Genomic DNA, 23415 nt, shown 5'->3' with positions numbered 1-23415 from the left:
GAATGAATCTCCAAAAACTTTCTTTGACTCAAAGGCATCCTGAAATTATACAGCCTAATTCACTTCAAGCACTCCCAGCTCGGCCGGGTGAGTGCATCATTCCCAGAGGCAACACTGCATTTCTAAAGGACAGTCCATTAAGCACCACCAAAGCCCCCCTCTCTGCCTTCGACATACTGGGTTAGATTGCACATCAACTCAGTGTCCTCGTCCCCTCTCTGTGTTAAGTCCCTTAACTCAGCTCTGATTGCTGGCACAAACAGCAGCGTCCTCTGCAAGCAGCGCCGTTCCTTGCTGAGGTCTCTCCTACGCATCCCGAATCTGATAATACAAAAAGAAACCCTGGCTGTTCTGGCTGCAAAATACCTGCAGAAAATTAGCTGGGATCTTTGCTCCCTCCCTGCCCTTGCCCAGCATCTGTCTCTGGGGCTTGACGCACATGTCGTGATGGATGTTAGCGGGGAGCAACAACTCTGAGCCCGGCGGGGACCGCGGCCGTGCCGCTGCCTGGCTTCCACCCACCGAGCATTTCGGCACTTGACGAGAGTGTGTTGGCAATTTGAGCAAATCCCTTGAGTTCTGGAAGGGGTTTTGTTACTGAGAAGGAGTCAGATGTCACTCCTTTGCAAGAAAAGCAAGCGTCATAAAAAGGCACTTGAGGTGCTCTGGTTGCCTCCAGCAGCCAGGAATGTATCAGGTATGTCAGGTCACAACAAGCATCGAGAGGGGCACTGATTTTGTCTTTCTGCCTGCTCAGCCTCTAAGAAGCTGGGAGTCGTTTGGAGAAGGCTTAAACTGGTGCAAATTGGCACTGAGACAGCAGTGGGATTTCTGTGGGGGGGGGAGGGGGGAAATTAGTTCTCGGCTCCTGGATTCAGACAGAACTCAGGGTTTCAGGGCACTTTATGGAAAGGACTGTTAAAAAGTGGGCATGCAGAATGGTACGTTGTTACCTCTTGAGACTACACCTGCAGTGCGTATTTCTCACCAAGCCAAGATCAGCGCACATCCCTGCAGGGAAACGGCAGCACCGGCAGCCACCGTCCCTGTGACGGACCGCTCGGGGATGCTCAGGGGTGAGCCCTGGCAGACCCAGGCTGGGGACAGCCATCTCAGCCCCTCCGCTCCAGCTCCTGGGGGGCTTTGGAGTCGAACAACACGCAGAGCAGCTAAGGAAAGACCCAGGTTCGGGTTCAGATCTCAGCGCGCAGCGTGGATGCGCCGAAGACACTTCTGCTGCGGCGCAGCAAGGGCTGCCTGAGACATTTTTGAGAAAAATCAACTATTCTGCCTTGGCAGACTGTCCACGGGGGGTTGCTGTGGGAAGGGATGGTGGTAAGGGAGGAGGTGGAGGTTTAGGGTCTCCAGCTCTGCTCAGGGTAGGTTTATTGCCCGTCAGATGAACACCTTTACCACCAAGCCATTGTCAGCCTTTCCCTGATCAAATGCATATTAATTACACCGAGCAGCTCAAGCCCTAGGGCTTCACCACGGGACCTGGCTCCAGCAGGCAGAGGACAGCACTACGTCCCAGTACGGAGCCCAGCTCAGACCCAGCGCAGCCAGGGCAGCACAGTGTGGGGCTGGGTCTATGGCAGTACGGCACAGAGGCCCCAAGAAAGGTTTTGGTTTTGCTCTAGAGGAAAACAAAAACACATTTGGAAAACGGAATTTTCCCCATAAAACAGCTTTTCAGCCACCTCATTTCCTGCTCTCCTTCTCCAAGAGGAGGCAAACCTGCTCTTGCAGCCAGCCATGCCAGTTCTCCTGCTCACAAGCTGGTGGTCTTGGACCACTCCTCCAAACATCTCCATTCAAGCACAGTTTCCCACTTTTCCTCTTCCATCAACAGCTACTTTATAGGCTTTGCTCTTCCCACATCCCTTTTTTTTATCTCCCATCTGCTAACACCTCTTTTATTATCCTGCACACCTCTCGAGTCAATGACTGCTATCCACATTCCCTTCTACCCTACATCTGCCGACGCTTGCAGTTTGGACATAATTTCACACGCCTGTTTGAAGGCTGCCTTAAAACCTTAATCACAACTGTTTCTCCTAGTCTGAGATAATTGGGTGTTAGAGAGTGCTTCTCTTATTTATTTTTAGCAGAAGGTAAGACATTTTTACAGGTGTTTCAGCACACAAGGGGAGGGGAGGAGAAAGAAGTCAATTATATGATCAAAAACTTTCCATATTCCATCCCCAGCTCCCTCTCCTCCTGTGCAGATACTGCCAGTGTGTTGAGGCGAGAAGACATGCCCCAGCAGCATAAAGGTCATGTTCTACCTGTCTCAGAGGTCCTTGTCTTCAGCGAACAGGCAGATCCTCACCATTTCCAGAGGGTATCAGCAAAGGCAGAACAGAAAATGCTCCAATCTAGCTAATTTTAAATGAATGTAACAATTATTCAGCAACCTTGTGTAAATTAGGGTTTCCCTGCGTACATTTAGCTAATTATCTGGGATTTTAAAGTGGAAACATGACAGCCAGCAACAAAAAGGATGCATTTTGCGCCCTGCCTGGTTGGCAATGCTTCTTGATCAAAAGGATTTAAATAGTGAAGAATTGATCAATGTACCTTTGTGTGTGGAAAAAAAAAAAGAAAAAAAGAAAAAAAGGGGCTGGTGGGGGCTTAGCTGCTGGCCAGGGTCAGCCCACCACGGTCCTTTTGAGCTAAGGCCATGGAACAGAGTCTGTACTTGCCTATGTTGCTATTTGCAAACAGGGATTGGCAAAGCAATTGCTTTGCCCAAGGTGCTTAGGAAATCTATTGAGGTGGAACCTCAGAACTGAGTTCAGATTTCCCGAATCCTCCCCCGGTTCTGTGGCAAGACGACCATCACCAACAGCACACAGGTTTAACCGGCTGCTGAAGAGTAGATGAAATACCAATGAAGGCAACATAATGGCACCCACTGGCTGCAAATTGAACTCAGTAGGGCTGGCTTCTGAAATAACACACATACAGTCATTTTTTAACTATATTGATAGTAAGAGTTGCATGAATGCCAGTAAACCTGTCATAAGCAGTGTAAATTAGTACGATTTTTAATAATAAGCATCAGAAAAAGCTAATCTACGTTTAGCAGAGGAAAGAATATAATTATTTAAAGGAACCTCTTTGTCTTTCCATGCTGCATGCAAAATAATGTGGGTACATGAAAAGGACACAGGGAAAATAAATGCAATAAAAATTCCTGTGCATAGAAGACTCCTTCTGCAGCAGTGGAGGGCACAACGTGGAGGATGGATCTGAGTTGTATAGGGCAGTGTGGATGAGGCATCCTGTCGGCTTTCTGTGTAAGGCAAGGATCACTGAGATGTCTGCAGTGATTTGAGGCAAGGATTTCACTTCACCTTGACTACACTCAAAACTGCTTCCCTGGAGAGCACAGAGTGTTGTGGGCAAGCGAGGATGGGGCAGAGAGGGTGGAAGGATGACACAGAGCTGGCAAGCACGGCTGTGCACCAACAGCTCCATCTTTCCAGTCCCCATCATGCACCCAGACACGCTGCCCCGTGAGAAGCCCCAGTTTGCTGAAGATTTCAGGATCGTGCTCCTGTCCTGGCAAGCTGCTCTCAGTTCATTAGTGTATGTGAATTCACCAGCAGCTATAGAAATATTTGTACAGGGTAGTCAAAGGAGTGGGTGGATTTCTTCATTAAGTCACCCATCTGTTACTTCTCCCAGAAAAATTGTGTGCATTGCTTCAATTCTACCAAGACGCATTTAAAGAAAATGTGAGGGTCAACAAATCGGCTGTTAATATTGCACACATGTAGAGATGAAGGCAGCAGCAGTTTGTCACTCACGGGAAAGCTGACAGGGATATAGCAGTACAATGGGGTCCTGTACACGTTCAGACTGTAATGCTGCTCCGAACACTGGCACCTAGTGATAGCTTTTTGTCGAGAAGGAGAGGGAAAAACAAAGCTTTGCTTTGGACCTGATAAATGGATCTCCCCAGAGTACTCCAGGAAGATCTGCAAGGGAGAAAAAAGCATGGAATCCTGTACCTACATGAATTATGTATCAGAAGCTTTTGTATAACTGGGGCTTTGTCATGAAACAATAATTTTCAGAAGAATATGAAGAGGTAGGCAGCATGCCTTTGAAGATTGTAACAATGGTATAATGTGTTATCGAGATGGTCGTAAATGCCTGTATTTCCCTGTTTATATCTATTCACACTTACTTCTATGCAAGTTTATACAAGCTTCTCCCTGACATGCACTTTTCTTTCCTTGAGTTTCTCAGTTTTCCCTATTCCTGCTCATTCCCACTGCCCCTGTAACTCTTCCTCAACCCTGCACCCCCCATCTGTGTTCCCTGGGCTCCCCAGCTTTTCTGTTAGAAATTCTTCCCTCCTCTCAATCTCTTTCCCAGTCTGCTCTGATGCCCTGGACCATTTTGGCAAGTGTAGGATTTTCCCTTCAGGAAGGTGATAGGACTAGTCCCTTCTTAGTGCTATTTCATCAACAAAAACCAAATGCAGGAGCCAAGAACAGAGCTAGGTCACTCAAATTCATTGCTCAACAAGTGTCTCAAGCATAGCACCATCTCCTTGTATCACCGCTTAGGGCCAGTACCTCTCAATATTGGCTTTCTAGATGCTAACAGGCTTCTCACGACGCAAGAGTCTGCAAAAACAGACTGCCACTGCTCGTGCTGACTTACCTGGTCAACTTGCAGCTTGGAGGACAAGCAGAGATTTTGTGCTGATGTTAGTAGTAATGGCTAAACACAGTGCCAGATTCCTATGAGCTACACCACCAGTGCTAACCAGCTTTCTACCAAGGAGATGGAGATCCCATCACACCATCCATATGCTGCTGTTTCCACTCTGCTTCTCCAGAGAAAGCCCTGGAAAAAGCTGTTGTGTTGCATGGTAATACTCAATGAGTAGCTCAGAGTAAAAAGAAAACCGTATGTTCAAAACCCAGCATGCTGATTATCAAATTCATTGCTGGTTTAAGAGAACACAGATTGAACAGAATTAATGAATTGTGCCAGCTGCAAAACTCTGGCAGATGGAGCAGAAAAAAAGCAGCCCTGGATGCTGGGAATGATCACCTCTTTTGAGGGAGATAGCTCTACAATGAATATATTTAAGTGATGCAAAAAACGCTTGTGCAAAGATGATCTTGCTTTTTCTTCAATCTTTCTTTGAAATAATTATTTCAAACACAACAGCTCTTCAGAAGATCAATAGCTAGGATTATAAAAATATCCCAGCACAGACTGATTGCTGCTGAAGAAAGAATTATTACTACGGTTCAGCTTCATTTTTTTGGTATTAAATAGAGACTCTTTACAGCCCAGAAAACTCCATGTTTCAAGATCTGAGATGTCATTTTAGCTATGCATTCATCTTTTTGGTTCACATCAACCACCATCATCTCAGTCAATAGGTATCTTCCCTACCTACCTTCGAGATGTCCTGAATGAACCCATCAGTCAAGGAAGTCTTCAGTGCTCTTGCTGCTGGAAAGAAGAAAAGCATATACATCAGAAGGAACCAGGCAAGAAAAACTTCTTCATACATCATCACCGAGCTTGTTTTCTTAAACAGAAGTACAAACTATTGCCTTAACTAAGTGAAGGTATTTAAGATGCAAAACCAATGAAAATTGCTACGCTAGATTATGTGCCTTTACCATTAAGATTCTAATAGTCAAGAATTTAATCTATTTAAAATTAACTCCAAAGTCAATTTTAATGCTATGATGCAGCTGAAAATTGAGTAAGCTCAAAGCCCTAGAAAAGGGGAAAAATGCAGTTTAAAAAGTTAGAGAAGTCTTGTACAGCATCTCTGGCACTAGGAAATCTCAGTCCATCTCTACTGGAAGTGTATTTCTTATCAAATACCCGTGTACGCAGAACACTGTGCTCGCAGAACAGGGGTGCAGACATCTCAGCATAGGACTACTACCTGCATCACACTGCAGTCTCCAGAAGATTTTAGCCTCGTTGCACAGTACAACAAATATACCGGGCTCAGAGTTGAGAGCAGCAGTCTTCAACCATACGTTAAAACCGCAGCATCATGCTTTGTTCTCCCTCTTGGGCTCAGCTTAAGCTGTTGTTTCTTGTCACCTCTGAGCTATGCTCAAAGGTCTCAGAACCACCACACTGCCCTTAAGTCCAGGGTTATGTACCACTGAACAAAGCAAAGAATTACCTCGACTTTTATCACACAGAACTGAAGTCATCTATACGAGATCACATAAGGAGACAGTTGGAGAGCCAAGATCTGAACATTCTCCCACCAAGTGCCAGCCGAGTGCTCTGACCACACCACGGTTCTGCCTGACTTCTAGAGAGTCATAATTTTCAGATTCATTTGCTCCTCTTTCAGATGCCCTGCTTGGCATGGTAATATGCTGTTATAGGGGATAATGCTTCAGCCTCCCGGTCTGGAACCATGCAGTTTGAGAGGATGGTGACAGGTGATAGGCACATTTCATGAATAGTTGTTAATTATCAAAGCCTTTTGATAATATTTATCCAAATAAATTAACAGGTAGAAAGCTCAGCACAATTAGCAGAAGAGCCCAAGGCCTGATGTTGCGCACTTGGCCAGACTTTAATTAGTCAAATAGCAACATTTTTGTAAAAATCCTGACAATTAAAGTCAGCAGCTAATAACATTCACAATGCTAGGCTAAATTGTGCACAGATAAAAACTGTAATGAATATAAATTAAAACTGAAGCTGTAACACAGACTCTTAAAGGCACTTCCTGCAGATCTCTTTGACCAGCAGCATTTGGGGACAGCAGAGCTGTGTGCTGCTAGGGTTCAGGTTATATTTTGGTTGTGGGAGGATTGCTTTCTTACTTTTTTTTTTTTTTTTGCTTTACTCAAAACTTGAAATACTTCTAAATTTTATAGCAGCCAACACAGGAGCAACACCTCCATATGTCCCTTCTTCATGCCTTTACTTACAATTTCTGCACCTCTGTTATTGCCTACGGCCTCACAACACAAACCTTCCAGCCAGGAGCAGCGCTCCTGCAAGGGCACGGTGACTTCACGCACCTTTAACGGTCCTCCTTCATCAACAGGATTGCAGGACGTAGGTTGAAGGACACGGAGAGCTGAACACCTCCTGCTGCAAGCCAAGAGGAGTAAGGGGAAGCGCTCGCAGGACTCTCCAGTCCTCGGGCAGCCGTGATTGCCTTGAGCCCGCAGGCGTGAGCACCAGCTCCATTGCCCGGGGTCCCTCCCTAATAAAGCTTCTGTGTTTTTGCTATGAACACGGGTCAATAAAGCTAATGGGAGATTCTGAAATTTAGAGCTCCTCTTTCTCACCAAGTTTTGTTACTAAAACTCTAAGCAATATAATTTAAAATATTAAAGAAGAAAGGCAAATTCCTCCGCTGTTTACATGGCAGCAGAGAGCTTTTACCCTCTCTTTGGTGAGGGTGAGCATATTTGCAGAACAACTTTCAGTGCTGTTCCAAGGGAATGAGATGATTATTTTCTTTGATAGCACCAGCCCTTCTCCCCATTTCCCACTCAGTGCAGCATGCCATTAGCTTCAGATGTACAAAGAACACTTTACAGCGAGGAATTAGCCTGTTATGATTTCTGTTGATAGGGAGAATGGAAAGGGCAGACTGGCATCATGCTACAAATTAGCTGCTTTAATATATTCCTTTTCTCCCTTTTGAGTTTTCATGGGTACTTCTAGACACTGCAAAGGCTCATCCTCCAGACAGTCCAATTAAAAGAAAAGTTAGATTCAGTGATTCAGTGTTTCAATACAGCGCTGTTTACAGCATTTTTCCTTGTTATTTCATGACACCAACAGTTGGCAGAATAAAAACCACTCAATTTGATTTGTTGTTCATGGGGCTGACTTCCTCTCCATTTACAGGCTGCTGACTTTTTTGAAAGGAAGGTTTTTAGATCGCAATGACAGTGTTTCATTTTCTTCATAAAAACAGGTTTCCAGATAGCTGTGGTCACAGTCACACATTTGAACCAGGCTTAAGTATTTTAAGACTTAACCCTTACCTCTCCCTCCCCTCTTAAAAGAATTAAAGTCTCCCGCGTCTTTCGGTTGTCAGCACTGCTTTCTCAAAACAGTCCTGAAGTTATTTGTCCCATCAGTCATGTAAGAGCTTAGTGCCAGTGCGAACCAGCAGATGTGCTCGAGTAGCGGAAGGCAAGATCTCGTATAACGCATCTTGCCAGCAGGACAGCACCGCAGCGCGTCCTCTCCTCGCCAGCCCTGCAGCAGTGCAGCGAGTGGCCCCATCCCCAACTGGCACTTCTTAACCATTATTTTCATACTGCTTTGGCTGTTAACTATGGAATACTTCCCTCTTTTCCCGCCACTGTCTGAAGCCATGCCTAATAAACCCACATATGTAACTCGAATTACAGCTGCATACCAGCAAATAGCCACCTATCTACATAATGCAGCATAATTTGACACAATGGGCGATCATCTGGAATGCTTTTCAGAGAGTTCAGTTATGCGTTGAACGCTGAAATACCCCTCTAAGAAGGTGGAGAAAAGCTCGTGTGATTGACATGTCATTTTTATTTATTGGCAAATCATTCACAGTCCTGGCCTCTGTGGTATGAACAACAGGAGGATTTGGAGGGCTTTTTACAAGCAGTCTATTCTGCAAAGATCATGCATTTTCGGGGAGGTTCTGCAAAACCTCCCCACTGCTAATTTCTGTCTAGGCAATAAAAATGGTATTGAAAGCTTGTTATAACAGAGTGAACAAGATTTCAGTTGAACTCAAACTATGTGATATGGATAGAAAAAGTAACTATATAAGAACAAGTAATGGAAAACTGTTTCTTAAGGTAACAGTTCATTTATAGAAGACTGTTGAGAAGCTGCTTTTGTACTGCTGACAATGCCTGAATGAAATCAGTGACTCTTCAGTGACTTTAAAGAAATTGCAGATAGATCCTACTTTGCTGGAGCTTTTATTAAGGTGTAAAACTCATTACTACCAAAGTGCTAAAAGCTGTAAAACTTTGGTCTTGAAAGTTCCAGCGTTCAGATGATGAGACACCTTGAAAAAATGGGGTTTGAATGGGCTGTCAAGTTCAGAGTTAGAACTGAGCTTTAAGGTACTCATGATTAGAAACACAGAAGTTCAGCATGGGGTACTACTTTAGGGTCACAGCTGCTTACTACTTTCCTCAGAGAATGCCGTGACTTCTGGCATGAGACAGGGACTTTCAAGAGGCCCAGGATGAACCTGGACCAGTCATAAGTGAGCCACTAGCCAAGCAGAAAGCATGTACCACAAGGAAGAAAGTCCTTATAAGCATCTGGGGACTAGTTGCTTTCATCCAGCAGAGATCCACTCACAGAGAGAACATTAAATTAGAGAGACTGTATGGAGATACTTGGCCACCAGCCTTTTAAGGGGCCTAGAAAGTATTTCCCTGAGAGGATCAAATCAATTGATGGCTGCCCAAACTCGTCATTGTTTTCAGACTTCACAAGATGTTCTCCAGCTCTCCAGCAAGGTGAAATGGGAAGAGACATCTTCGAAGCATGAAAAATACCAGCCAAATGCATTACCTTCAGCCATAGCTACAGACCACTGGCAATGCAGGTATAGCTCCCCAGGTGGGCTCTCACCCATGCACCTACCACTGTTTTTAGACGTAGTGTACATAAATAAAGACCTGGTTTGACATTTCAATTCATTGTGAATCACCTGTAATTGTTTAGTGAAGTCTCAGCCAAGTTGTTACTCTCTTATAACTCAGTTTTTCACAACTCAGTTCTCAGATCTGTGAACACATCAAATCATAGTACTGCTCCCCTTCTTCACTCCTAAATGAGGAAGAACATCACTAAGTCTGAGCCAAACACAGTGAAATACAGATCTATGTCTTCTATTGTTAGATACTGACCTTGCTTTTACAATATTAAAAAAAAAAAAAAAAAGCCCAGTAGCAGAATAATTGCAAACTGTAGTTGAAACTGGACATCATCCTACTTGGTTCAATTTTACCTATGGTCTGACTTCCCCGATGATGCCAGCTGCATGATCTAACCTGTATTTGCCTGAACTTGAACAAGTCTCCACATGCAATCTGTAACACCCACTTGAATCTACTCGTGCCATTTTTCTCTCTCTACACTATTTTAATTGATATTTAGAATATATTCTATTCTCTCTTCCCATGCAGATAGGCCACTGATAGAAGATTTCCCACAACTTAACCATTATTTAAGGATAAATAGTAGTATTTACTGTATCTGCATATTCTTAAAGCCTAAGGGCAAAGAATATTCTTTCTTTATAGAATACTTGATATCTTGTGTTTCCTTGTGGCTTGAATAAGACCATCACATTGGTGCTCTTCTGCATTGTCACAAGACAATACCGAGAAGTTAGCAAGACAGAAACCTTAACTTCCAGTGACATTTCAGAGTGCCTCTGATGGTGTAAACTTCAGCACACTGTATGCAGCAAGACGGCGAGTCTAAACTGAGCAGTTAGGGAATCCAAGTACTCCCCTGCCTCATCATGAGCAGCTAGTCCATAGAGCAGAGGTCTCTCTCTCATCCATGCGCATCCTCAATAGCTGTTTCTATTTCTGTCTCTCTGAGAGGTGTCACCCACTTATCCATAGGAACAGTAAACTGCTTATTGCTTCAAACAGAGACACAGACAATTAAATCAAACCCCTACTTACAAAACGGCATTCAACCCAGTTGTCCTCTACAAAAAAGGACATCCCTAACTTGGATGTTACAGAAAGCATATTCCTAGCTTTCCTAAATCATAGCTTCTGCTTTGGGCTTGGAGGATTGTCAAAAAGAGGAAGCAAGTTCAATGATTTTGAAGGCCAGTAGCTCAATCGTTTCTATAAGGTAAAGCAGTCTGATTGCACACTGCTTGTTATCCTCAGCTCCATGTAAAGTAGTCATTATCCTGGGAAGGAAACGCAGAATTGCTTCTGCCTCTAAAGATATAACACTTCATTCGTTGGCAAAGTTGCGCTGGCCTTAAAATCCAGCAAATTTTCGCTGTCACAGTATGAGAACAACAGCTTTTCAACACCACTTATTGTACCCATGCTCAAAAAACTATCACAGTGTCATCAAAATCATTAGGTTGTCAGAACTGAGTGAATGTCTCTTTGCCAGTTAAGAAACACTGGACAAATGCCATCAGATTTGCCAGCATAGCTCACTCATTTTTACAGTATTCTCTTAAATTCAACATATAATATCACTCTTTGTCCACTTTGTCTCCTTATCTACAATGCTTTAAAATAGAAATAGCTTTAGGAAAGGATGAAAGATGTGTTTAATTTTTGCCAAGTGCGATACCATTAAAGTCATTAGCCAATATTGGTTCCAACGGGAGATTACGAACAGTGGGAATTTAACATGCTCCTTCTGCAGGATTAATAGATACATGTCTCATAATGTTTTTGTGGGCAATAACAGCTTGAGGCTGTCAATTTCTACCATTTCCTGATTAAAAAACATCAGACAAACTTACACCCATTCAAGAAGCACAAGCAGAAGATGCAACTGAAGACAAATTTTTATGTGACGTACAAAGGTTTAAAGCATAAGAAGTTTCTGGCAATGGGATGTGTGGGTTCAGGGAGTGTTTTATGGATCACGAAGCTGCCAATGTTCAGCTATGAGGTCTCCCAGATTACATAGCATATTATCATATTTTTAAATGTATCTTTTATGAAGGGGAAGGAGGGAAGGAGTTCAATAAAAGCTACTTTAGTATACCGGCTTTTTTCAGTCTTTGAGACAACTTCTATTGTCTGTTGTGGTAAGACAGAGGGCATTTACCTTTGGACTTAATATACCTCTGCAAAGCTATTCCAGAGACACAGGGGACCTAGAATACGCAGTGGAGGCAAAACCAGTTGTTACCACCCTGATTAGGATGGGCAGCCTTGGAGTGTTAGCGAACACGAACCACAGAATAGCTGAGGTTGGCAGAGACCTCTGGAGATCGTTGCGTCCTAGCCCTCGGCTCAAAGCAAGATGAGCTGGAGCCGGGTGTCCAGGTCTGTGTGCAGTCAGGTTTTGACTGTCTCCTGGGTCGGAGACTCCACAGCCTCTCCGCACAATGACGACAGCCAGCGAGTTAGACCTGAGGGACAAGAGCCAGGGAGCAGCGAGGGCCAACTGCTCCTTGAAGGGTGGGAGCTGGGAGCTCAGCGCGATAATGCAGGTGGCAGGGCAGGGACCTCATCAGCCCGGCCGCAGCCCCACGGTACCCGAGCGAGCAGGGTGGGCCCAGGAACGGCAGCTGGGATCAGCCGAGAGTCAGGATCGCCAGACCGGCGTGTGGCGACAAGGCAGCTCCGAGGTCAGGCTGGGAAGTCAGCCTGTGGGTCGGGGTCAACAGGGTCCATAGCCAGGCACAGACATGGCTGCGACGGACCTACAGACGGACATACCTACAGCCAGCTCGGCAGAGAGCCAAGGCGTTGAGCTGAAACAGAGCCTCCGGTCAGAGGCTGTGAGCGAAGGTTCCATGCGAGGCCGGTCAGGACCATTAAGGTCTATTACTGCATTCAGGGCCCTGACAGAGAGAACACAAATGAGCTGGAAATATCTTCCCACTGATAAATTGCAGCACGACTCACAGGGACAGTGTGAACCCAAACAGATAAGGGACCCGCACAAAAGAATAATGATCGTCTATTCTCTGTTTGCAATGGCAATTCTGAGAAAACTATTAACTTACAAACTCAAAGGCTTTCACAATTCATGATTCAACTGAGTAAACTGGTGGCTTCTTATTATGCAAATACACGAGATGTTTTGTTCTGGGAATATAAAACAATAGATTGGGGCATCTAAAGAACCTTTATTCCTCTGTCTGTCATTATTATACCATTACACTTAAATCCCACATATTCTACTCTTAGTATCCAAGGGAACAAGAGGTTTCCCACTAGAAATACACCTCTGGAGTAGTTGCCTTTTCACTCTGTCTTCAGTATGCGCTCGGAGAAGGTTTCTAGGTGAGGTCAAGGTCATATAGCTTTCGAAATTCTCTTGCAGCATAGATAGCTTACTGACAATGGACTGTAATAATGCCATTGTAATACAGGCTTCATCCACTCCACCATTTTTTTAAGGCAACATCTTATGATTTTCATAAAATTTTTAATCGTTGTACTTGGTAATTTATAGTCTTCACTGTGCATAAGCTAGGGCACTCAAAGACCTGCGGACAATTCACTGTGCATAAGCTAGGGCACTCAAAGACCTGCGGACAATGTACTTTTGATTGTCTCAATACCTTAAGGCTGAAACATCTTCTCACACTTACTTGGTTCAAGGTAGAAAAATACTCATCTTTTCATCAGTCCTTACAAAATGAATTTTTTCCTTTCCATTTTTCCTTAGAAAATGAATTAAATTATTAGAACTTCAGAAAGGAGGAGCAGAGATTACAGATTACTTTTGTTCCCTTCCTTGTGATGCCAAACCCTCTGACCTGTTTCTTGGTCAGAGTTAAGGTTAGTTTTTTTCAAGCTTTAGCATTTCTGAAGGAAAAAAAGCTGTTAAAACAACCGAGAGCAATAATTTAACAGACAGTCCTACAATCACCAAGGCTACCATATCCTAATGCATAAAGTTGCAGATAAACATCTTTGGATTACATTTTAACAAGAAACCCCAAATCTTCCTACTTTTTAATAGAGAAGATATGAGCATATACAGGACTTCTCCCTGCAAGAATACATCCTTAGATTTTACTTTACAACAAACAGGACAAGGAAAAGCTTGGAACCCCAAATTACGCCAGTTTCAGTGAAGTAACTTATCATATCTGCCACTCTATGTTGTCTGGGGAAGTCGGCACCTGCCCTTCTCCAGTCTTGCATACTGGGATTTCTCTTACCCTACAAGGCAGCTGTATTTATAAACACTGTCAAGTCCCATCAAAAAGTCATCACACTTTCTATTTAGAGATCAACACTTGAATACTCTGTCTAAAGAGAAAAACGAGTTTCTCAGCAAGCATCTAGATGTGCAGCCATTTTGTCCTTATCAGAAAAACCAAGTCATAGCAGGTCTCCCGACAAGAGTATGGCAGTGATCCAGAAATGGCAGATTATCACCATCGCTTTTAAAAAGGTCTGGCAGAGCTTTTTATAATGTTTGTCATGCTACATATTCAGGATTAATTGTTGCCAAGAGATTATCATCTTCATTCAAATTAAAGATATTAAATTAATAGCATGGAAGTTTCAAGTTCACTGGAAGGTAAAAGTGGATTTGTTATAAACAGTCAGGACTTGCTTTAAGATTATACAAAACCCAGCAGGGTATTTCTATACCTATATTCACCTCCTGTGTAATCCAGAACAGGGAAAATTAAGGCAAAAACCAAAGACATGCTTTGCATCAAGAATTATCAAGAATCCTTCAATGGTTCAAACAGAATAACAAAAGCAATACCACACCAGCTGGCCACCAGAAAGATGGAAACCTAATTAGTGTGCAGACAGGTATTAGTTTCTAACCAACCGCTCCAATAAAGCCCTTCCCTTTACAAGTAATGCTTAACCAAACCACACTTCTGGTGCTTGAAAGAATCTGTCTAAAAGCAAAATAAAATATTCAGAACAAGTTCATATTTAAATCACAACAGAAAGAAATTCAAACACTGAGCTTTCAACTTTTAAGAGCTCCATTTAGGAGAATTTCAAACCAATTTTCATAAAGTTATAGCCAAATTAATTTACGAGATGAAAATAAGAATGTTAGATCAGTGCAATGCTGTATTTCCTACTTTCAGATCATGAGGCAAAAGAAAAATCAGTAAAGAAGATGCTTTAGCATTTTACTAACCTCAATCCACAGGTCTTTTACTTCTTTGCTTCATATAATTAGTTGCTGGGTAGGAATGGGAGAAGAGGAATAGATGATAAACAAAATTTAATTAAGTAGAAATTTAATTAAACAGGATTTCCCAATAAAACTTCTTCACAAAAGATAATAGACATTGCCTTAAATCCAAGAAAACATGAATTCTAAATGTTATCCTTTGTTGTCCCACTGCAAAATGCAGAGTATGGTTTTGATTGTCTCTAATGCATGAAGTTTACAAATAAGAAAGTGTACATTCCAAACTAATTAGTGTCAAGCAAAATGTTACGATACAAAGAGTTCCAAGTGACAATAGATGTGAAATCATGATCAATGCCAAGAGACCACAGATACATCTCAATGCCTGTCAGCTTCTTGACAGAGCCAAATCGTTCAATGCCAAACCATTAACTCAGTTTGATAGAAGCTGCCCTACAACTGGAAGCAAGGTCTCTTCACCTGTTCAAAACCAAGAAGTATATACTGAGATGGCCAAATGATTTTAATTTTATTATTATTAACAGGCTACCCACCAGCTGACCTGAAGAGCCAAGTAGGAAGCTGTTGAACGCATTCAATTAATTCAAAGTAGAGCATCTGCAATACAAGTTATTAGGAATCCACATCTTGAACGATGAAGATTATACCTAGATGGGCAGATTGATCAAAGCTCATGGAGTCTGTACTGAGAAATATGCCCTGAAGGAAACTGGTCAGGGATTGGGGGACAGATGTATACCAGCACCTAACACTTACCTATTTCTCTTCCATTTGAAAAAGAAAGGTGGAGAACTTGAGGCTATACACTACCTTTGCTGTAGCAATGCATTTGCCCTATCATCCATCCCTGAGAAAGTATGTCTATAATACCTACAAATACCCAAGTCCGCAAATGATTTAGTGGTTCAAAACTTAACAAAGTTGTAAGTACTTTTTTGATATTTCAGTTGAACCTGAACCTCCACAGAGCAAAAACTGATACCTCTTGAACAGCTCCTACTGTTTTTCTGTCATGGAAATTTGTTTTGAGAAGGCTACTCTGCATGAATACAGAGAATAAAGTTGCATTGTATAAACTGACAATTTTAAAAAAAGTTTGTTCATCTTCCAAACTGATCTGGAACTCCTAAGACGAGGAAAGACTGGCTAGCACATTAGGGACAAAAAGGCCCTTCCAAAGCGCTTTGGAAACCTAGCGTTAATATTCCAAGTGCTTCTGATTTGTTACACACACACAGAGGAAATAATTCAAAGTACCTACAACTAAAGAGTTGCTTAAATTACTGTATTTAACCAAATTTAAAGCAAAGCAACCTCATGTTATATTGTTTCCACAAAACGGAGAAATTTGAAAAATTAAAACTAGTTGCTGACAACTCAGAGCTACCACAATCCCTTCCCCGTGACTACTCAAAAGCCCACTTTCTTCCAACTGAAGCAGTCTCAATTTCTTAACTCCCCGTTGCAGCAACCTCGTGGATTTCCCATCAGAAGCAATATTCTGGCAATACAGCCAGGTGATACAGGGACTCTTTAGGCCCCTTGGCGTGTGGCCAGATCGCAAGGAATTGAGTACGTACAGTTTTCGTGGATGGGAGGTGGGGTGCGAGATGCAGTCCCGTTTGCCTTTTCTGCAAATGCCAGACCTGCTGCCTGTCGTCCCAGATGCATAGATAAGCTCCTATAACTGGGTTGACAGAAAGGTCTCTTTCAGGGGTTGCATTGAAAATCCGTACCTGGAAAATAGAAATTTGAAAATTTTCCAATCTGAAGTTCTTAACACATTTTCCTGATACTGGTTACATTCTCCTGATGTACCAAACACCAGAAATTGTACTGATCGTATCACAAGCTCCATGCTGCATTTACAAGCAGTTACAACACAGCTAGTGCCTGTGAAGACAGACCAAAAAAGCAGCATCGATTTCTAAATGTGAATACATACAAAGGAATTATTCTGGTAAAGCAGTTCAAGCCCCTTTAATATGGTGAAAATGTCCGTTCTGGTTTGAAAGAGAAAAAATAACACAATAAAAACACTACTACTTTTTAAATTCTGGAGAATACAACTACCCATGAGAGAGTGCTAAATGCAAACAAACCTCAGTAAACAGTAAAGAGTATATAAAAATGTAGTTTAATCTAAATTTTCCTGGAGCTAAACGCTCCATCTCACTTCATACCACAAAAGGGAATAAGAAAAAAAAGAAAAAAAAAAAGGAAAAAAAGAAAAAAAAGAAAAAGACTTGCTCACAGGGAGGGAAAATATTTTAAGAAGTCATTAAAGCAACAACCTTCCCAAAGAGAATAAATCTGCAAAACAGCAGCAAAACAAGCTGCCCAGTCTATTTTATTAGAGTTGGGCTTTTTTCCTATTACATGACAAACAACTGGCATCCAAGCTGCCAATTATTTAACCATGGTGAGACTTTTAACTCCATTTAGGAGGGAAAAATATAGGTCCTGTAAATTTAACACTCCACAACAATCTACAACAGCTGCCTACAAAATTTACTTTATCTCCTTTTTTATCTCTGTGTCTACTAGTACTGTTTCATCAACACATACAGAGAAAATGTTCTCTCTCCTGCACTGGTTGAAAGTTATTTTTGTCCTAGTCAACACATTACAAATAACTTTGAAATAATAAGGTAAATGGTGGGTAACATGATTCTGCATTACCATTTGGATGGCTCTGTTTCATCATAACTAATGTGCACAATGAAATTTCTCTGCCTCAGACAGCATTCTATATTGCTTGTAGGAGTGTAAACTCTGCTAATTATTACTGGCCAAAAAATGAAAAGAAACCTGATTGATTATTGTTTCCAGTGGTTTAAATACTGTTCTTGCATTCCAGGTGAGCACTGGCAAGTGGCATACCAACTACCATTTTGACCATCATGTTACTCAAAGCTTGAGTTATATCAATGCATTGTTTCTCCTCCCCTTGCTTTAAACAAAAAGATTTTGCACTGAAGTTATTAATCTGTGTAGTTCTATGTAGTTAACTTACCAACTAGTCTGTGAGTAAGCGTAAACTTTACCACATTAATTTCTCTAATCCATCTCCAACCTCCACCTACTCTCTATAAAATTTGAGAAAATTAGGACATGAGTCACTGTAACCACAATCTTTCTGATTACAGACCACGGAGTTTTTCAGGGGTCTTTAAAAGCCCTGATTTCACGCTTTATGGAATCAGATAACTGGTAATAAAGGCACTTTTTGAATGCACCAACTATTACAAAACCTCACAGTTAAAGCAGCGTTGGGGAAAAATTCACACGTGCCTTTTTGTACTCATTTTAAGGATATTTCAATTAAAAAATTAAATAGTCTCAGTGTACAACAAAGAATAACCAAATGTGCAATTATACTGAGGCCACAAGCTTTCTGAAGAGTGTTAACTGGTATATGTCAGTAAAACATATTAGTAAGCATCTTTCCCAACTGTATGAAAGATGTTAAACCAGAAGAATGTTGGATTTATGTAAAGTATGCCTGTTGAATGACCACAAAAATATACTCTTTTCTGTAGCTAACTAGAGAGAGCAAAGCACATTAAAACAAAGGGCCTACTGACCATTAGTTATTGACCTCAATGGGTCAATTCCTCAAATGGAGGCTCAGAGATCTTTCTAAATGATGGACAGAAAAGCATGTCCCTTGCCCAATACCTGTCCACTACTAACATCCAAGCAAACAAACATCCTTCTTAGATTGTTCTGTGCATGAAGGAAGATAAAAAGTATTTCTCAGCTTAAGGTGGTCAGGCAGGCTAGACAGTTATTTTAAAAAGCAGAAAGTACTAAAGAAAAAGAAAATTAATTTGTAACAAAACTCAACCACAAACAATTAAGGACTCCACAAAAAAAATCTAGCTAATGAAAGATGTTTCCTTCTTTATTATTGTGTAATACTTCTTTCACAGAAACATGGTATTTACAAATATACACATATAGACTGCAGATCATAAAATGTTACTGAAGAATTAGTCAAAAAATCAATTTACAAAACCCAAAAACTTTCCAAAGATATTCTGGCTGAAAAAGTTTAATGAAATTTCAAGGAGACGCTTCTGTACAGAAAGATAGGTTTTAGCTCCTTGAGTTCTGGTAATATTAGGCGAGTTGTGAACCAAGTGAGCTAAGCTCAGCTGTACATTTGAGATGAGGCAGTTTTTTTTATATTGTTCTTTTTCACACAATTTCTTGATGGTCAGTTCAACAGGTCTCAGGAGGCACTAGTTTGTATGTTTTTGGAAGCTGCAAGCATTGCTCTCACTTTGGCCATAAGATCCTGTAGAAAACAAAAGGAAAATGATCAGACATGTCTGGGCTTTGAACAGAGCTAAAGCATGTGATTGCAAAAACCTGCATGAAAGGGTTAGCTTATGCTCCAGTCACACAGAATACTTAGATTCATGATCATCAGATATTAACAGTCCCTAGGCTAAATGTGCAAAATAATTTGGAGAGTTTGTATGACAGCAACTGAAGTCTGTTTTTACTACAATGCTACAAAGTTCTCTGCATAAATATTTAGAACAGTTTCTATGCAACAAAATACAGAAATCACATCAACTGAAATTGAAAGAAACTGTCTGTATCTTCACAAAAACTGTAATGAACATACAACTACCAACCACTGAACGTTTAAAAAAAGAAAATAAAAGAAAGAAAAGAAAAAAAGAGAGAGAGCTGGAAAGAAGAGAGTGCTACCAATTACTCTATAACAGAAAGCTTTTTTTGTTCACTTTGTAAACCTGAGCTAAAAATTTACATAGCAGCTGTATTTTCACATATGACAGAGTGACTGAAACATTAAGACTGTTGTGAAACCAAATAGCAACTCTCAGTCTTGTCTGAGTATCCAGTGGAAACAGCATTACAAAAGGACATGAAATTTCATGTAAATGGCATCAAATAATTGCATTTCAAAAAATGATCACAAAATAAAAAGTGTGTATCAGTAATGAATTAAAGTTACTTAAAAAGTTTCTTCACAAATGCAATATAAATGAATTAAAATCCTTAGTTCTTTTAAAGCGTTTTTCATCTGAAGCTCTCAAAACACTTCATGGGGAATTCAGCATCATTTTTCCACTTTACAGATGGAAGGATTTGAATGAGAAAAGATACTGAATTAGTCAGGGTCAGCAAGCACATTGGCAGCAAAATAATCATACTAATAATTAGGTAAGTTACATTTCTTTGGGCCCTTAAAGATAAAAAGATGCTAAACTAATCTATATTGGGAAATATCTTGCAGATTCACAAAAGTTTCATTCCTCTTTTTTACTTTTTACAAATAGTTACCAAGAACTGTATTTTAATATAGTAATCTTTCCTCCTCTTACAGCTGCGCTTCAAACAAGCAGACTAATATTTAACTAGCAAATGCTATGCCATAAGCATTATTTAACCCAAGAAATGCATGAACTAATTACCTTTCTCTGAAGGGTCTATGTTTTTAAAGGGTGGGATGTTTACTCTACTTTGAAGACCATGATGTAGTTCACATATTATTTCTCATACCAGGAATTTCCACACATTTGTTTGGTAGTCTAAGGAGTGCTATGGTGTTAGTACTCCATTATATTTCTCTGGTGCCTATACTTGTTATTTTCTATTCTCCTAAATATTCTTGTTTTGGGTTTCTCATCGAAAATGGATCAAATATGGTATGTAAGGTACTAGTCTACTAGTATTAATTTCCAACTACCACTATTTCCCTAGCAGAACTAAATCTTTGAACAATATTAATGTATTGAAAGAATAATCTATCCATCGAAAGAAATGAGAATATAAAAAGCAACTCTGATTTTACATTGTAAATTTTCCAAAGCATAATTAAGAGCCTTCCTCCTCTAAACTTGGCATATTCAATTGAAAGAAAGTTAAATATGCATGAAGACTCTAAGAGGACGAGTGAAATTAAGAATTTTGAAGAGTGATACCATGCAGTAGCTTTTAAAAAAGGAATGGAATTATTTTGATGGAGGGTGGGTATCTTAAAACTGCATTAGGGAAGCTGAATCCATTTAGATTGTTGCACAGTATATAGAGGCACCTACCTGATATGTCATGATTCACAGCAAACTTGAGTATGTCAAGGAAATCATAACAATAGTTCAGAAACATAAACGGCAACAAGAGTAAGATGAGTGAGTTGAAGATTCTGCTTAACGCAAAGCATACACTTACTTCAGTTTGCAAGAGGACATATTTTTCCTCTACTGCCAACAGTACAAACTTAGCCTTTGCCAAAATATTTCTCCTTCTTTCCTTTCTTCCACGAAATTTAGGAGCATTACATGGTAAGATGGGCTCTCAGTAATACCTGCTATTGGTAACTGGGGTATGGTGGCATAATGTGGACTTTCATATCTTAACAGTGGATATACTGCAGCATAATGAATTTAGCTTGGTCTTTAGAGGCTTGATTAAATTTGAAAGGACAGCAGCTAGAGAAGCAAGAAAATTGTTCTTCTCATAAGCAAACAACTTAAGAATGACAATGAACATGTCTCTACACCATATGCAAAGCTCAGAATTGTACAAGGTAGTAAGAGGACAAAATGATATGATGGACACACTTAATTAGGCAACATACTCTGAATTTGTTTATTTATACCTGAGTGATTTTACTCTGCACTGAAGACACAATTGCTGAAGAGATTTGGCCATCTTTTTCCTGAGAAACTCCCCTAAAAAAGTAAAATTAGAATCAGAAATTTATAGTAAATGTTTTAAAAATGCATTTTACTCACCATCACAGTTTTGGGTTTTATTGTACAAGTCTCTCATATGTTAGTCAACAGTCCTCTCAATCAACTAGAAGCCATGATAAGTCAGTCAGAAGAGTCACTCATACAAGTGATACAGAGAAATATGAACAGCAGCCTAGGAATTTTTAACAGGACTGTTCTATATTCTGTAGAAATAATTTAATTATGAATCTTGCACATACATTACAATTCAAACCACTCTATTAAAATTCTACTTCAAAGAGTTATCCCATTTAGTGAGAGTTTCCAATTTCTAACTTAGAATTAGGTTGCAGAATTTTCTGCACCAGTTTTACAGTAAGAGTATTGTCAAGATGTTTACTCCAGTAGGCAAGAGAGATCCAATGTCTTCATTAGACTGATGCACGTAGTGCTGTTCTCCCAGTGTCTTCTACTTTTAATATGCACACATTACACACACACACACAGTTCCTCACCATACAAGTTAGGTCAAAAGACACACTCACAGTCAAAAGACATTAGCACTGCAGTATTACAGTAAAAAATCATATTACCTGGAGCGTTCCTGGCTGGATTCCCTGCTCTCCACAGGAGAGACACTAGTTGAATGTACAGAATTTTTGTGTGTGGATGGTTTGCCTGGTGACATGGATGGTGAAGGAGACCTAGCTTTGGACTTGGTACGTGATCTAGACCGCCTCTTCTTCTTCTTTTCATGGGGACTTCTGTGAGAAGAAAATATTTTATTGAAGGATATTTAAAGCAATATTACACTAGCTCAGTTGAAGTTACTTTTCACACTTCTAAAAGCTTATGTAGTCCTCTTCCACAGGATACTTCTCATGCATTCAGCAAATATTAGTCTTACCCCAATACTGCGCTTCTATGGTTACGCAAAATACTTCCTCAGAAGCTCTCTTTAACATATTACATTAGCCAACTACCAGTACCTGAGGTTCTCACTTGGAATGCTGCTGCGTGGCTACACAGGAATTACTGGCCAGTATTTGATAGTTTGAAGGATGGCAATGAAAAGCCTTTCAATGGAGATTTGCAGCCTAACTTTGCTAGAGGGAAGTTCCTTCCCAAACATCAGACACAGAATATAATGAGAAATGTAGGAGTTTATATCCCTTACAATCTTCCTAGCTCATAAATGAGCAAAGCATGGAATCATAGCTATACAAAAGATCTACAAGGCAAATCCATGGTTTGTTTGCTTTTTAAAAGAAATTACCCTTTTCCTTGTGATCAAATCTATAATGCGACAAACCACAGGCTCAAAATTATAAGCAAGCTCTTGGATGCCACTCAAACCTAGACCTAGCAAAATGTTTTATGTGCAAACCATTTATAACTTGGAAATTAGATACACAAATGTTTGTCACTACGAGAGCTGGAAAAGAGGACTTACGGGTACCTGATGTGTTCATTATTGACAAAAGTGGAAAACAGAGGTAGCCTCCTCATATGCAATATTAAGCTCAAAGAGAATTCAGTTAGTAATATACTAGAGATGGAACTACCAAAACCTTGTATACATGGTTATGAATTTATGCCTGTAAGATTTACATACCAGTATTGATATTACTGTAATTAGAATTACTAGAGTAATGGCTTAATTAGAGTTAGGCAATACCTCATTGTAGGCATCTCTCTCTAACATGCACTGCTAGAAATTTATTCAGAAGAATGTTGTTGAAACTTCTAGAACATCCTAAAACATTGTAAAACTTCGAGCGATCTTTTAAGTATCACATTATTGGTTCCTTTATTTTGATTTTCTTAGGAATTTGCT

General features: G+C 40.6%; 1 protein-coding gene across 4 annotated transcripts in view; it reads right to left on the bottom strand.

Annotated features, from left to right (window-relative positions):
* Positions 1 to 18751: 18751 nt before the first annotated feature.
* SFSWAP (splicing factor SWAP) overlaps positions 18752 to 23415 on the bottom strand; it is a 49691-nt gene continuing 45027 nt past the window's right edge. For all 4 annotated transcript variants that reach the window (XM_075041461.1, XM_075041462.1, XM_075041463.1 and 1 more), the window contains 3 exons: positions 22172 to 22342; positions 21503 to 21575; positions 18752 to 19165 (listed from right to left, as the gene is read on the bottom strand). In XM_075041461.1, coding sequence (XP_074897562.1) covers positions 19100 to 19165; positions 21503 to 21575; positions 22172 to 22342 — 310 coding nt within the window. In that variant the 3' untranslated portion in view covers positions 18752 to 19099. The remainder of the gene's footprint in view (positions 19166 to 21502; positions 21576 to 22171; positions 22343 to 23415) is intronic.

Source organism: Buteo buteo, chromosome 11 (assembly GCF_964188355.1).
Source record: "Buteo buteo chromosome 11, bButBut1.hap1.1, whole genome shotgun sequence".
Classification (NCBI taxonomy): Eukaryota; Metazoa; Chordata; class Aves; order Accipitriformes; family Accipitridae; genus Buteo; species Buteo buteo.
The sequence above is the reverse complement of the archived record's forward strand: the minus strand, read 5'-3'. Positions and strand labels throughout refer to the sequence as shown.